Source organism: Gambusia affinis, linkage group LG22 (assembly GCF_019740435.1).
Source record: "Gambusia affinis linkage group LG22, SWU_Gaff_1.0, whole genome shotgun sequence".
Taxonomy (NCBI): Eukaryota; Metazoa; Chordata; class Actinopteri; order Cyprinodontiformes; family Poeciliidae; genus Gambusia; species Gambusia affinis.
In genome coordinates this window covers 2,389,114-2,403,856 of record NC_057889.1, presented here as the reverse complement: position 1 = coordinate 2,403,856, position 14,743 = coordinate 2,389,114, and the positions used below count along the sequence as shown (strand labels likewise).

At 34.9% G+C, this 14,743-nt stretch overlaps 3 protein-coding genes and 1 long non-coding RNA gene across 6 annotated transcripts; 1 reads left to right on the top strand and 3 right to left on the bottom strand.

Moving 5' to 3' along the window:
* On the bottom strand, positions 1–4,771 carry LOC122825059. The gene is made up of 9 exons (XM_044106122.1): positions 4,690–4,771; positions 4,247–4,573; positions 3,868–4,131; positions 3,419–3,487; positions 3,231–3,320; positions 2,925–2,953; positions 2,489–2,575; positions 1,643–1,711; positions 1–1,459 (listed from the first exon to the last, which is right to left on the bottom strand). Exons 1-9 carry the CDS (start codon positions 4,748–4,750, stop codon positions 1,358–1,360), a joined length of 1,098 nt encoding a protein of 365 aa, XP_043962057.1. The 5' UTR covers positions 4,751–4,771; the 3' UTR covers positions 1–1,357.
* Positions 4,772–5,425: 654 nt separating this feature from the next.
* Positions 5,426–8,970, bottom strand: LOC122825061. Its single transcript, XM_044106124.1, has 7 exons — positions 8,867–8,970; positions 8,427–8,750; positions 8,048–8,311; positions 7,901–7,975; positions 7,722–7,817; positions 7,598–7,626; positions 5,426–6,550 (listed from the first exon to the last, which is right to left on the bottom strand). Exons 1-7 carry the CDS (start codon positions 8,925–8,927, stop codon positions 6,500–6,502), a joined length of 900 nt encoding a protein of 299 aa, XP_043962059.1. The 5' UTR covers positions 8,928–8,970; the 3' UTR covers positions 5,426–6,499.
* A 1,523-nt stretch (positions 8,971–10,493) lies between these two features.
* Positions 10,494–13,682, top strand: LOC122825105. Its single transcript, XR_006369584.1, has 3 exons — positions 10,494–10,583; positions 13,412–13,479; positions 13,567–13,682. It is a non-coding gene; the product is annotated as an uncharacterized LOC122825105 (long non-coding RNA).
* On the bottom strand, positions 12,469–14,693 carry LOC122825104. 3 transcript variants are annotated; one of them, XM_044106188.1, is made up of 7 exons: positions 14,482–14,693; positions 14,079–14,399; positions 13,701–13,976; positions 13,528–13,560; positions 13,349–13,444; positions 13,223–13,251; positions 12,469–12,817 (listed from the first exon to the last, which is right to left on the bottom strand). In XM_044106188.1, the coding sequence occupies exons 1-7, from the start codon at positions 14,540–14,542 to the stop codon at positions 12,737–12,739; spliced, it is 897 nt and encodes a 298-aa protein (XP_043962123.1). In that variant the 5' UTR covers positions 14,543–14,693; the 3' UTR covers positions 12,469–12,736. The 3 variants fall into 3 exon arrangements, with proteins under 3 accessions (XP_043962123.1, XP_043962125.1, XP_043962124.1); XM_044106190.1 differs by having other exon boundaries at positions 13,223–13,239; XM_044106189.1 differs by having other exon boundaries at positions 14,079–14,396.
* Between the last annotated feature and the right edge of the window lie 50 nt (positions 14,694–14,743).

Here is a 14,743-nt window from a genome sequence, read left to right as displayed (position 1 = left end):
TGATAAAACACCAAATTCTTTATTGTCAAATCAGCCTGTGACATAAAGCACAACCACAACTGACTGTCAACATATCAGCAAAATTACTTTGAGTATAAATCATTTTAAGAACTGAAAAGATTTGACACAGTAAAATATGGTTGAATAGATCTTACTGTTACTGGACAGCAGCGACACAAAAACTTTATCGTGGCAATACATTGCTATGGTCTAATACAGTTAAAGTCTGGTTTATTAGAGTGACAAGCTGTCATGGTTTCAGTCTGCCAGCAGATGTCACTAGTGAGCAATGAATGAAGCTATGATGAGCCATCACTACTTCCCTGGTTTCACCTGTCATGGCCGCTGGGTTGAGACACATTTAGCTATTTTTGCTTCATGATTTCCCAAGACCAGCAGGGGAAGAACACATTTTCATTCAGCATAAAATTGAGGAACTTGACTGTGAAGATTTCCCAGCTGTATTTCTCAGTTATATTATTTATTAACAGATGTGGCCAGTAGAGTGAAGTCTTATTATTACCTCAGACTGCAATGTTACATACTGATAAACTGCTGCTACAAAACACAGAGTGTTTGACTGATCTGAGATCTGTTGGTTTCCTTTTTTAACTCTGCAAGTTTCCTTAGACAGCAGGAATAAGAGTCAGATGACACATGAGCAACTCGCTGAAAGAGTCTCTATAGCATCATGCAGGATGAGCTACAAACTGGAAACTTCACTTTTCAGAACTGAATCATCTGATGTCTCTGCTGCAGATTATTCATGTTATGACTGCAGCTGCTTTGGCCTCATCACTTCTTCTCCATTGCATTTCACTGTTATATGGCAAGCAGTAACATACTTAATCTAACTTTGTTCGATCTGGGCAGTCGGATTTTCTCACACCATCCAGGCTAGGAAAGCACTGACGACTACAAGCTTCAATATTTTCTTTTAGAGAGCGACAAATCTCCTCTGGAGAGCTAACCAACATATTATTTAGTTTATATCTGTGACAAAAACCATTAAATCCTGGTATGTTAGAGAAAATTATACTTGTTTCACCACTAGGAGCAGTATTTACAGCATATATTTAGTCACACTTGGGTGTAAAAAGATATTAGTTATATTCTGACCTGTCTATAATCTGTAGCGAAAGCAAAAAACAAAAAAAACAAAAACAGAAATCAAGTCAAAATATTTGTTTTTGACCTGAGTTTGTCCTTCTCTGTTTTTAACCATTGCTTTGCTGGACAGAGAGGAGAGAAGAATATACATCAGATTCTGGTGCTGGGAGTTGAGAGCCGCTGCACTGAAGACTCGACCTTGGCACGTTGAGTCTTTGCTCAAGCTATAAAACTTTTAATGCTTTTTCTATTTTATGTTGACTGTAGAATAAAGGCAGTCTGTGTCAGAAGAGACTCCAGCAGAAGAGGAAGAAGTTCCCACACTGCTGTAGATCACAGTGTCAGCGACCTGGAAGGAAAAATTACATTCATTATGATCTATAGAGTGTATCAAAGTCATAACAATCCAATTTCACATCAAATTTATACAAGTTTGTGGCAATTTTCCTCCAGAAATGATTTTGCTAAAAGAGCTAAAATTAAATTATTCAAATACATATCTGCTGGTTCTTTGATGCACTGAAAAACTCACATTGCCTGTTTTCTTTTTGGATTTCTTGAAGTTGATGGAGGCGTAAGACAGACCGTCCTCTGGTTCAGTCTGGATGAAGAAAAAAAAACTTATTAACATTTGACCTAATTAAAGCAGACAGGAAAATAAAGTTTGTTTCAAATTATTGAAATAATTGTGTGGTTTCTGTTAAAACTAAAAACAAACACAACAATCAACAAAAAAATGCCAAACACAAAGTGTGAGTTGATCTGTATTTACTGTTGTAAATGTCTTTGTACTTGTTTAGGCTCTTTATTTAGAATATTTTCTATTATGTTCAATAATCTCTTGACAACCAATGGGCCTCAATAGGACTGGAGCCTGGCTGTAGAGCAGCAGATACACAGTTTTAGGTTTACTGGTATTAAGTGGTGAGGTTAGGAATGAATGGGCAATGCTTATAGTTAGCATTAAATGCAATAACTTAAATGAATGCAAGTCATTACAAGGTCCTGATATGGGAAGAAATGCAAACGTGTGTGTGTCCTTTAAATAGAGGACCACTTTCACCATTTTGACCAACAAAGGGAGATCCTTCGTGGAAATTAATGACCTTTTTCTGCCCCTCACTTTAGATACGACTTCAGACTTATAGAGATGTGGTGTGAGTTAAGTTATAGTAAAGGTTAGGTGGGTTAGAAATAGACTAGTAATGGCAAGGGAAAGAAAAAATGTCCGGGTTAGACTTAAATACAAAGACTAAAATGAATGGAAATCAAAACAAAGCCCACGAAGATGTGAAGGCGTACGTGTGCGTGTGTGTGTGTGTGTGTGTGTGTGTGTGTGTGTGTGTGTGTGTGTGTGTGTGTGTGTGTGTGTGCCTACTGTATTTTGACTGGTTTCTGGAACAGCTGAGCCCACTGAAGACTCCGGATTCAGCTCCTGCTTTGTTGCCTCTTTATGTTGGGGAACCTTAGATCAGCAATTTTACACAGTAAATACCTTATATTACATAATTAAAGTTACTTTGGTTTAAAACTATGTTTGGACTATGACCTGAAGTAAAATAAGTAGAAAATAATAAGAATTTATCCTCGGTTAGTAAAATAACTCTGTGGCAAATGAAACCTCAGGTCTGTTTGTTTTCTTGTGACTGTGATTCCTCCCTTTTTGTGACTAAATTAAGTCTTTGATCTTATTTCAATACTTAATGAACCAAATTGTAGCATTATTTCTTATCCCTGTTAGACTCTTTCCAGTGTAGAAGAAAATAAAGATCTAAAATCAAACCTATACTTAATGTGTCAATGTAGAAACTCACCTGGATGCCTTCAATTTGTGTTTTATTTCCTGAAACAACACAGAAATGGAGTTTTATATTCACAATGATGTTTATATTCAAAACATGACTATCAACATGAAAATAGCGTTAATAATGAAAGTATTCTTTAAACTTATTTAAACACATTTAACATCATTTTTCCACCAAGTCACACCTACTGTTGCTAATGCTAATGCTAACACTCTACTTCTTGTAGCTAAAGACATAAAACATGAAAATTGAAATGTAAACTTAATTTCTAGGTAGTAGTTTGGAAATGAGAGATTCATCTCTGAATTATCTCACCTTTAGTTTTGTTCCACCTGATGATCACCAGGACGGTTATTAAAACCATCAGTAAGCATAAGGGAATAAAAATATACCACCATGGAAAACCTAAGAAAATGATTCATTACATTAAAAACAATGTAATTCCATAAAAACAAAGAGAGAAGGTTTGGTCATTGCATAAAATGGTTTAAATGTCAACCTACTTGTTGATGTAAAATCTGCTGAGTTGGTTGTTTTTTCTACTCCTTTAGTTGTTTTTCTTTGATTTTCTCCTTCAGGAATAAAAAACATAAAACAGGTTTAAAAAGTAGGATAAACCTAGCTTAGTGATGTCGTATTCACTTCAGTTAAGTTTATTTATACCGCACCAATTCACAGCAAATCACATCTTAAGATGCTTTACATATAATAATTAAAATTCAGGCTTTATTAAAACAGTTTTAAAATCTCACATTCATTCCAACCAAGTTTTACAAGTAAATATTCAAAGTAGTTAATAGGTTTCTATGGAAACCCAGCAGCTTGCATCAAGTCATTAACTTACAGCATTTAAGAATCGATTGTCAGAACATCAGTTAATAAGTTGAATTTTTAACAGATCATGTTTTTACAGGTGAGTTTCAATATTTCATGAATAGAAATGTTTTCTTACCTGAGGACTGAGGACTGAAGGGGATCAGCTGAACTGCTTTAGTGACTGAGTTTGTGATTTTACATGTTAGTGACGGATAAATGTCTAATTTCTGATGAGATGTTGGAAATGTCACAGTGGCAGAGCAGGAATGTGGGTTTATTTCCATATCTGAGGGTTTTTCCTCGTTCCCCTCATGAAGCCACTTCACCTCATGAAGACAGCGCTCATAATCCAACACAGTGCAGAACAGAGCGACGTTATCTGGGTTCTCCTGTTCAACAACTGGTGAAAATGGAGAAGTAACAGAGAAGATTCTGTATTAACTTAATTACTACATGATTGATGTATTATAAATGTAACTTTACAAATGTAGTTTTTACATGATGTAAATACTCACTAGTAATTAAAGATAGAAACACTTGAAAGTCATGTTCTTGTCCTGAATTGATCCAACTGCAGACGTACCGGCCAGCATCATACTCTGTGACTTTATGTAGATGCAGAGAACCGTTTGCTGTAACACTCAGTCTGTCTGATATAGTTTTCATTTCTCTGTGATTATTTCCAAGTTTGACCAGTGTTCTTGTTTCAGATCTATGTCTATCATTGAAGATCCAAGTAGTTTTATCATATTCATCATCTGTGTCTCTTCTGTTTCCACAAGGTAAAGTGACTTCATCTCCACCTCTGACAGTAACGAAGGTTTGCTGCGTCTCAGTTTGTGCTGTTAAAATGCAAAGTCAAATTTCAACAAAATGTGAAAACACTAACATGTAATAACTACCAGCTAAAGTGATAAAACATAGTTGGTTCAGTAAAATTTGTCATTGTGATCCTTACCATTAAACTGAAGCATGAGGATCAGAAGTAAAAAGATTTGAATCCATCTGAAAGCAGCCATGGTGTCTTACTGCTCTGTTAGTTTCACAAATGATTCAGTCTCTAATGTTGGCTCTGTTTAAAAATACATTCATGCAGTTTTCAGTTGCATCACTTCCTCCCAGTGACTGTGCCCTTTGTGTTTAACCGCTTATACTTGGTAATTTAGCTGCAGATGTTGATGTTTATACCCTCAGGATTCATTGATGACACTAAAAGAGAAATGGAAAAACGACTTTTATCTCTGAGGTATTTTAAACATAATTTTTACCCCAACACTAAATCCAGGAAGCATAACTTTGATCATCAAAAGAACTGAGGAAAGAGAAAATGTAATATTCTTTGTTGTATTTAGAAGTAATGAAGAGTGAAGAGTAAATTCACCAGAATTATTCTCCTGATGTTTACTCTGAAAACGTAATTTTACTGAAACCAACTGAGATGTTTCTCCTCTCATGTCTGCTGCTTCTTGTTTTCAAGTAATTTTCCTGAGAACTGAAGAGGAAGTGTTATTCTGAGAATGTGACAGCAACAGCAGAGGATATTTGCCCACCTATTATCAGCAGCATGTGGTTAACACATTGATGTATGTCATTAATGTTTCCATGACAACTCACCAGAGTGATGTTGACTTCCTTTTATCTGAGTGGTCAGTTTAGGTCACAAAATACACATCAAAATTGCTCCACAAGACATGGATTAGAAGAACATTTATTAATATAATATCTCTATTTTTTAAATATTTATTTAAACAGTAAAAATGAAAAAAAAATTAAATTAAATAAAATTAATATTTGAATTAAGAAATGCACTTTAATTTAATAAAAATAAACAAGAAATATCTTGACACGCGTATAATTAGGATACAGATTTATATTACATATCTAAATACACATTTAAAAACAATATAAAGGAACTTTAAGCAAGAAACGGGAGTTTATGAATCAATGGAACTCAACTGTGCTGCCACCTACTGGAACCTTGGTGTAATTCCAATAGATTTTATTTATAGGCTATATATTTTTTTTATTTCTTATTTGTTTATTGTGATCTTCCCTCTGTAATGTTTGATTTTTTTTTTATTATTATTCCAATAGATTAACATAATTAAATAATGAAGGTACTAAATATTTGTTATAAATGTTATAAAGGATTTTCACTCAGAACAAAGATGTAAACAATAAACATAAAAATACCTACAGGTTATTGATATTTGTAACAACTTGACTGTATTAATTTCTGATGGATTTTTTTCCTAATAAACAACCATGGAACCAATTTTAATTGATAAACAATTGGAATATGAACTTTCTCTGATATGTTTTTTGACAACAATAATCTCATTAACAGCTACATCGCCCCCTGGTGGTCAAAGAGAGACATTTATAGCAAAGACTTGATTTGTGGTCCAATTGAGGAGTTTGGACTGTATTATTACATTACAATGAGTTGTACAGCTTTTCAGTCTAAAAATATATTTAAAAAGTTTTATGTTGACTCTTATTGTTAAGATTTCAACTCCTCAAATATTAAACAAATGAAGCAGTAAGGAATGTTGTGAGGGTCAGAAACAAAAAGAAAAAGTTATAAATGAAGTTTCAGGCTAAAACTGCAATGAAGAAATTTAACTTTTTAAGATAATCAATTTTTCTATTATCATCTGCTGATGTTAAATATAATGAGATATTCGTCATAAGCAGTGCTCTCATTCCTGCTGGAAGCTGATGCTGAAGTTGTCGATCAGTTCTGCCTGGCAGCAGCAGAAATTGCTTCAGTTTTCATATATCTCTACACCTTCATCTTCATCTTCATGGTTACATTCCTGGAGAAAAAAATGCATATTCTGGGTTAAAACTGGGCATATAGTTGGTTCTATTTGACACACTGATATTGCTCACTTATTCACTCTCATCATCATGACCAACTATCAGACCCTTCTGCTAAATAAATGGACAGCTTTAAGCTCCCAGGTGCCAGGTGTGCTGAAGAGGAGACATCTGAAGGTTGCAGGACAGCAGCCCTCAAAGTTTGAGACCACTGTTTTATTAAACTGCAGAAAATATCATACATTTGTGAATCATAGCAGCTCTTCCAGCACATCTCACACCTTAAGACTGGATTCAGACTCTCATCTGATAATCTGGTAGACTCAGTGGGATGTGGGACCAAAATTGCAACATTTGTTACATTTTCAGGTTCTGCGGTTCAGTTTCTTGTGACTCTGTGTCAAATAAACCAAACTGTTTGAGAAACCCGTCCTCCTCCACGCTTGTTGTGGCACTGAACCAAGAACCACTGAAGGAAACAAAATGCAAACCTCTTAAAAAGCCACTGACTGCAACTTCCTTCTTCATAAAATGTAAACAAACTGGAGTGGCATCCAATGCTTATCTTTGGTAAAAGACCATGAGCCATTTCTCCCGCTAGAGCCAGAAACACTCATTTAATTTGGTTGTATTTACCCAGAATGCCCTGCACTATAGACGGCTTAGCATTCACATATGCATTTGAACGCACCAGATTTTGTTTGAACTGAACCAAAACCCAGGGCGGACCAGAGTTTGATTATGTTAACAAATCTGGATCTTTACAATTATTCATACTTCCTGCATCCAGACATTGTCTCTAACAAAATAATGGCCATATCCCAATAAAAATCAGACCCATCATAATCAAGATTTGTGCTTCACCAGTCAATTATCCTCATGTGATGGTTGTTTGTTTTATGTTCTTTTTTAAATCTTCTGTTGAGGTTTCAACCCAACTTAAGAGAAACAATGTTCTTGTCTGCATACAAACTTTAAAACATCCACTTCTTACTAAATTAAACAGCAACACACCAATGTAAATATGTAGTTATTGTACTTACCAGGTTTTGCTCATTTTGTTTTTTATTTCCTAAAAAAAAAGACAGATTTTATTTGAATTTCAAAAAAATTTTTTTATTTTCCAGTAGGTTTAATGTATTAAGCTTCATATGTGAATGTTCTCACCTTTAGTTTTCAACCACAGGTTGAGAATAATGACTGATATTATGAGAGATGCTAAACCTGCAGACACAACGATCCATCTCAACAAACTGAAGATATCTGAAAACAGGAAAATAATATTTCCTCTTTATTCTACATTAAGACATAATTATATTCCCTGACTTGAAAAATTAAAACTCTACCTTGTTGTTTAACTTCATTGTTGCTCCCTGCAGATGTCCAGTGATGTGTTGCTGTTGGGGTTGACCGGATCACCTCTAGTTTAAAGAAAGCAACAGTGAAAAGCTGCTTCCTGTTAACTTTACAGCAGTGGAAACTCATTTCTTTACCTGAGGGCTGAGGACTGAAGGGGATCAGCTGAACTGCTTTAGTGTCTGAGTTTGTGATTTTACATGTCAGTGACGGATAAATGTCTAATTTCTGATGAGATGTTGGAAATGTCACAGTGGCAGAGCAGGAATGTTGTTTTATTTCCATATCTGAGGGTTTTTCCTCGTTCCCCTCATAAAGCCACTTCACTTCATGAAAACAGCCCTCATAATCCAACACAGAGCAGAACAGAGCGACGTTATCTGGGTTCTCCTGTTCAACAACTGGTGAAAATAGAGAAGTAACAGAGAAGATTCTGTATTAACTTAATTACTACATGATTGATGTATTATAAATGTAACTTTACAAATTTAGTTTTTACATGATGTAAATACTCACTAGTAATTACAGATAGAAACACTTGAAAGTCATGATGTTGTCCTGAATCGATCCAACGACAGACGTACCGGCCAGCATCACCCTCTGTGACTTTATGTAGATGCAGAGAACCGTTTGCTGTAACACTCAGTCTGTCTGATATAGTTTTCATTTCTCTGTGATTATTTCCAAGTGTGAGTGTTCTTGTTCCAGATCTATGTCTATCATTGAAGAACCAAATAGTTTCATCATATTCATCATCTGTATCTCTTCTGTTTCCACAAGGTAAAGTGACTTCTTCTCCACCTCTGACAGTCAGGAAGGTTTGCTGTGTCTCAGTTTGTGCTGTTAAAATGCAAAGTCAAATTTCAACAATATGTGAAAACACTAACATGTAATAACTACCAGCTAAAGTGATAAAACATAGTTGGTTCAGTAAAATTTGTCATTATGATCCTTACCTTTAAGCTGAAGCATGAGGATCAGAAGTAAAAAGATTTGAATCCATCTGAAAGCAGCCATGGTGTCTTACTGCTCTGTTAGTTTCACAAATGATTCAGTCTCTAATGTTGGCTCTGCTTAAAAATACATTCATGCAGTTTTCAGTTGCATCACTTCCTCCCAGTGACTGTGACCTTTTGTTTAACAGCTTATACTTGGTAATTTAGCTGCAGATGTCGATGTTTATACCCTCAGGATTCATTGATGACACTAAAAGAGAAATGGAAAAACGACTTTTATCTCTGAGGCATAATTTTTACTCCAACACTAAATCCAGGAAGCATAACTTTGATCACCAAAAGAACTGAGGAAAGAGACAATGTAATACTCATTGTTGTATTTAGAAGTAATGAAGAGTAAATTCACCAGAATTATTCTCCTGATGTTTACGCTGAAAAAGTAATTTTACTGAAACCAACTGAGATGTTTCTCCTCTCATGTCTGCTGCTTCTTGTTTTAACTCAAGTATTTTTTCTGATAACTGAAAAGGAAGTGTTATTCTGAGAATGTGACAGCAACAGCAGAGGAGATATATTTGTCCACCTATGATCAGCAGCATGTGGTTAACACATTGATGGATGTCATGAATGTTTCCATGACAACTCACCGGAGTGATGTTGACTTCCTTTTATCTCAGTCGTAAGTTTAGGTCACAAAAAATGCATAAAAAGCATCTCTGTTCTTTAATATTTAGTTAAACAATGAAAAGGTAATGAAATCAGAAAATCTGAAGTAAGAATTTAAATTTATTTCCATAAAATATTTATACAACAAACATAAATTCACATTTTAACAGTTTACTCATATGACCAACTACAAAAACAAAGACAATATGAACGAACTGAAGCTGTAAATAATGTGGTTGCTATTTTAATCCTGATTATTACAGAGAGCAACGAGCTTTGAATCAGTGGGAATTAAGTGTGCTTCCCCCTAGTGGAGCTTTCGTGTAATGACAATGGATTAACATAAACATTGAAGGTGCTAAACTTTTATTGTTTTGGCACATAAAGAATAAATAAATAAATAAAACTGATATTCTGTTTGAATAATAATAAAAAGAAAACACAAAAATGCCAAAGGGATATTAATATTTTGAATAAAATGTCTGCACTGATTTCTGCTGGGTAATACTTTCCCAAAAGCCACTTTCTAATTGACACAATCAAAAAGAATATGTAGTAAACTTTCTCTGATTTTTAGACTACAATATTCTACTCTTTTATAGGAAAGGATTGATTTGTGGACAGATGGAGGAGTTTGGACTTTATTATTAGATTACAATGAGTTGAACAGTTTTTCAGTTTAAAAATATGCTTAAAAGATTTTATGTTATCTGTTGTTTATACATCCATTGCTTGTTAAACAAACAAAGGGCACACTAAGGAATGTTGTGGGATAGATATTGAGACTCATAGCAAAAGTATTCAGGATTGAAGTTTAAAGCTAAAACCTTTTAAGTTTATTGAGTTTTTCTATTATCATCTCCTGATGTTAATTATAATGAGATATTCGTCATAAGCAGTGATCTCATTCCAGATGGAAGCTGAAGTTGTTGATCAGTTCTGACAGCAGCACGAACCTCTTCAGAGTTTTTTCATAAATCTTCATCTTCCTCTTCGTCTTCATGGCTTCACTCCTGCAGGAACAGAAACACGTATTCTGGGTTAAAACGGGGTTTGTAGTTGGTTCTGTTGTTTGACAACTTTTCTCTCACACCATTATGACCAATGATGGGAGAGAAACACATTTTCACCCTGATGTTTAAACTACAATAACCTTATTAACGGGTAGATCGCCACCTGGTGGTCAGAGGTGGTCCTGCCAGATAAATGGAAAGCCATAATCTCCCAAGATCTAAAACGGACATTAGTCAAACAAACTAATAGAACATTGTTCAAAGAATCAAACTACGGTTTCTTGACTTTTCCTTCTGTATTGCACCTTTTGACCTGTTTGATTTCAGCAATGTCAGCTACAAAAGTTGGATCAGGTTCTGGTGTTTATAGACAAGAAAAGCTGTGAGGCAGAAATCTAACACTTTCTTTAGACCTGTTGACTTCTAGATCTTTACAACTGTTCATTTTTCCTGCATCCAGACATTGTGGCTAACAAAAAAATGATTGTATCCCAATGATTGGGATACAATCAACCATTGTATCCCAATCAATCATTGGGATACAATGATTGGGATTGTATCCCAATCCCAATCTTCATATAATCTTGTGAAAACTTAACAAGATTACATTGTGGAGGTATAATTTTAATTATACCTCCACAATGTAATCAAGATTTTTGCTTCGCCAGTCAATCATTATCATCTTATGGTTGATTATTTAGTGTTCTCATCTAAATCTGCTATAATTACTCAGCTTCAGAGAAAAAAAGTCCTTATCTACAAGCAAACTTTAAAACATCCACTTCTTACTAAATTAAACAGCAATGTACTAATTTAGATATTTTGTTATTATACTTACCAAATTTTGCTCATTTAGTTTGTTTTTTCCTAAATAGATTTTATTTGAATTTCAAAAGAAAAAGTCTTTATTATCCAGTAGGTTTAATGTATTAAGCTTCATCTGTGAATGTTCTCACCTTTAGTTTTCATCCACAGGTTGAGAATAATGACTGATATTATGAGAGATGCTAAACCTGCAGACACAACGATCCATCTCAACAAACTGAAGATATCTGAAAACAGGAAAATAACATTTCCTCTTTATTCTACATTAGGACATAATTATATTCCCTGACTTGAAAGATTAAAACTCTACCTTGTTGTTAATTCTGTAAAACCAATAATGGCTGTAGATGAAAATCCAGATTAGCTCATCAGTTTCTGAAATCCTCAGATTAGATCATGTGACCCCAGCAGCCACGCTGTGGAAAATCTCACTTCAGTTCTCTTTGTTCCTCTTTCTAACATGCAGTTTTAACTTCGTCATGTTAACTTTGCTGATCCTTAAACATTTTAAATTACTTGTGATCGGTTGATAATAATGTTGCTGTTGATTGAAAACCCATCGCTCACCTGAATAGCATATAGAACAGCTTTAAACACATTTAACTGAATAAACCAATAACTGAATAATACTAACTAAAACTGTTGAGCTTTATAACAAGAACCTAAAAACCAAGATTGTATTTATTACAGTTTCAGTTGTATTTTCTTAATTTTAGGTTTTAAAATAACCTCAGCTGCTTAAAAAAAAATATTTCCAGCTGTAACAGTTGGTAAGTTTTATATAAAATCAGTTTTTTATTTATTTGTATCATGTATCGTCATTCCCTCATCAAAACTAAACCCAGAGTGTTTTGTTCACTCACTCATTTATGTTATTATTTTTGACATTTTGTAAGCATTTTCATAACTTAATTTAGTTATTTGTTTCTAGTAAAAAAAAAAAAAAATCTTTATGCCTTGAAAACACTTAACACTGCTCTTTAAATATGGTCGGTCAGTTTTATGTTTTATGCCGCTCTTTGAGCATTTCAGCAAGTTTACAAGACAAATAAACGATATGTGAAAAAAAGATTTCAACTTCTCTTTGTAAGGCTTTAATAAACACAAACGTTGTAAAGAACAATACAAAAATCGAAGCGTAGAAAAGCTGTGAATATTCAGCCAGAGCAACAATCCACAAAGAAATTATAACAGTAATGTGTCACTCTTGTAGTCACATTATTTTGGTTCTGCTGCTTTCTATTTCCTCCACATTTATTTTCATAAACACTGAGTCCAAACGTTTTGGCTCCTGCACAGTTTCAGAAAACATTTCCTGCAGGAAAAGTTTCCAGAGGAGAAAATCATCACCGAGTGTAAAACCTGATTACTGCAGTCTGTCTGACGCAGAAAGCACTTTAATATTTTCATACATCACAATATTTTCATCTTCTTTGTTGTCGGATGTCTGCGGAAAACAAAGAACAGAGAATATTAAAATTCAGTGAATTCTAGTTTAATTGGGTCAAATTTGTCTGCGTCTGTCACCAAGTCACTGAAATCTTCTGTTTTTTGTCTTTTATTTTTATTGATTTTTTTTCTAAGTATTTTATTTCAGTAACTAACTTTCATGCATCACTGTAACAAAATACCCAATGATTTTAATACAGCTTGTAAGTGGTCATAATGTTATGGCTAACTTCTGGTTATTTTGGTTTTAAATTATGCTGATACTATAAAACATTTCATGATGTCACGGCTAAAGTTCAGAACATTTCTCTACTCAAATACCTCAAAGTGAAAAGTTACTCTATAAAAATTAAAATATAATAAAATATTTTGGTACATCTATCAATTCAGTATTTAAACTTACAGTGTCTTCATTCGTCTCTGATTTGTTTGCTGGAAGAATCAAAAACACACAAAGAGCAGAAAGGGCTTTAGTTTACAGTATAAAAAACATTGATATTGTTTTATTGTGAAATATAAATGTTTTCACCTTTAGTTTTTGTCAGTATGTTAACTGTCACAACAGATAATATGAGAACTGCTAAACCCACAGACACAACGATTCCTCTCAGCAAGTATGGAAAGTCTAAACATAAAGACATCATTAGAGACACACTGCAGGTGAATATCCATGAAGGAATGCAGTCATGCAGAGATGTTCACGTCTACCTTGTTGTTCTGGTGGATTTTTCTTAATTGCATCTGCAGAGATGAAAAAATGCTGGAATCAGAATATGTTCCAGTGGATTTGGCCTTTTAAAGATTGGTGATCAGCCAGAAAACTGCAGCTCTGCACCGCCAGTTCAGGATCACAGAGAGGAGAAGGAAGGAAACAATCTTACCTGTTTTCTTGACAGGAGGTGGACATTTGAAGCGGAAATGTTCCTCTTTTGTAGTGTAAGTGTTGGTGACTTTACAGGTCAGAGACTCGCACGGCTTCTGCTGATGCCAAGATGTTGAAAGCGTCATGGTGGCTGAGCAGGAAGGCGGAGAAATTTCAATGTCTGACAATATTTCCTTTGCACCGTCATACAACCACTCCACCACATATCTGCAGTCTTCATACTGCAGCACAGAACAGTTCAAGACGACCTTGTCATTGACCTTCAGCTCCACCACTGGCAAAGGTTGAAATGGGAGGAAATAAATTGAGACATGAGCGTCAAATCCTGTTTGTTTGCAGTTATTTTAAACTCAATAAGGTAAATTTTAACACTTACTGTCAATGACAGACAGAAAAATATCTGCATCATCTTGTGTTCCTGAAACGTTCTTCCTGCAGGTGTAAAAGCCGACGTCGTCCACTGTGACTGTCTTTATGACCAGAGAACGGTCGGCTGAAACACTCAGTCTGTCAGATCTTCTGGTCACGTTTCTGCTCATCTCTCTCACCAGGATCTCAGTTTCTGGTGATCTGAAGCCACTGAAGAGCCACTCAGTGGATCCAGCGTCACGCTGAGGATCGGATCTGTTCCCACAATGCAAAGTTACTTCATCTCCAGCACTGACCGTGAAGAAGGACGGCTCTCTCCTAGTCGCTGCTGTGAAAACATGACAAATAATGCGTGAAATAAAAAGTGCATTCAGTTAAAGTAAGAATCTTCATGATATTATGATCTTTACCTGTGAACTGAAGCACCAACATCAGGAATAAAGACATTTGTATCCATCTAACTGCAGCCATTCTGCTTCTCTGCTCTTCTCATGGTCACATCTGCAAATGATTCAGTCTACAATGCTTTCAAAATATTGCATTAATGTGGAAAAAACTAAAGTCTAGTATCACTTCCTCACTGACTTCACTCTGTTTTTTCCCCTCGGAAAGTCTTAGAGCACTTTGTTGATGGCAACAGGGTAAAACATGCATGTCTGGGTGATTCTTAAC

What these genes read in the sequence shown, in the direction of transcription:
- LOC122825061 (XM_044106124.1), bottom strand. Translation starts at nt 8,927, where the DNA reads ATGGCTGCTTTCAGATGGATTCAAATCTTTTTACTTCTGATCCTCATG. An exon ending in GTTTCTATCTGTAATTACTA is followed by an intron (nt 8,312 to 8,426) that starts GTGAGTATTTAC and finishes TATTTTCACCAG; the next exon opens with TTGTTGAACAGGAGAACCCA. An exon ending in CCTGTGGTTGAAAACTAAAG is followed by an intron (nt 7,627 to 7,721) that starts GTGAGAACATTC and finishes CTTTTTTTTTAG; the next exon opens with GAAATAAAAAACAAAATGAG.
- LOC122825104 (XM_044106188.1), bottom strand. Translation starts at nt 14,542, where the DNA reads ATGGCTGCAGTTAGATGGATACAAATGTCTTTATTCCTGATGTTGGTG. An exon ending in CATACTGACAAAAACTAAAG is followed by an intron (nt 13,252 to 13,348) that starts GTGAAAACATTT and finishes TGATTCTTCCAG; the next exon opens with CAAACAAATCAGAGACGAAT. An exon ending in CAGAGACGAATGAAGACACT is followed by an intron (nt 12,818 to 13,222) that starts GTAAGTTTAAAT and finishes TGTTTTCCGCAG; the next exon opens with ACATCCGACAACAAAGAAGA.
- LOC122825059 (XM_044106122.1), bottom strand. Translation starts at nt 4,750, where the DNA reads ATGGCTGCTTTCAGATGGATTCAAATCTTTTTACTTCTGATCCTCATG. An exon ending in CCTCATGCTTCAGTTTAATG is followed by an intron (nt 4,574 to 4,689) that starts GTAAGGATCACA and finishes GCATTTTAACAG; the next exon opens with CACAAACTGAGACGCAGCAA. An exon ending in AGCAGATTTTACATCAACAA is followed by an intron (nt 3,321 to 3,418) that starts GTAGGTTGACAT and finishes TCATTTTCTTAG; the next exon opens with GTTTTCCATGGTGGTATATT.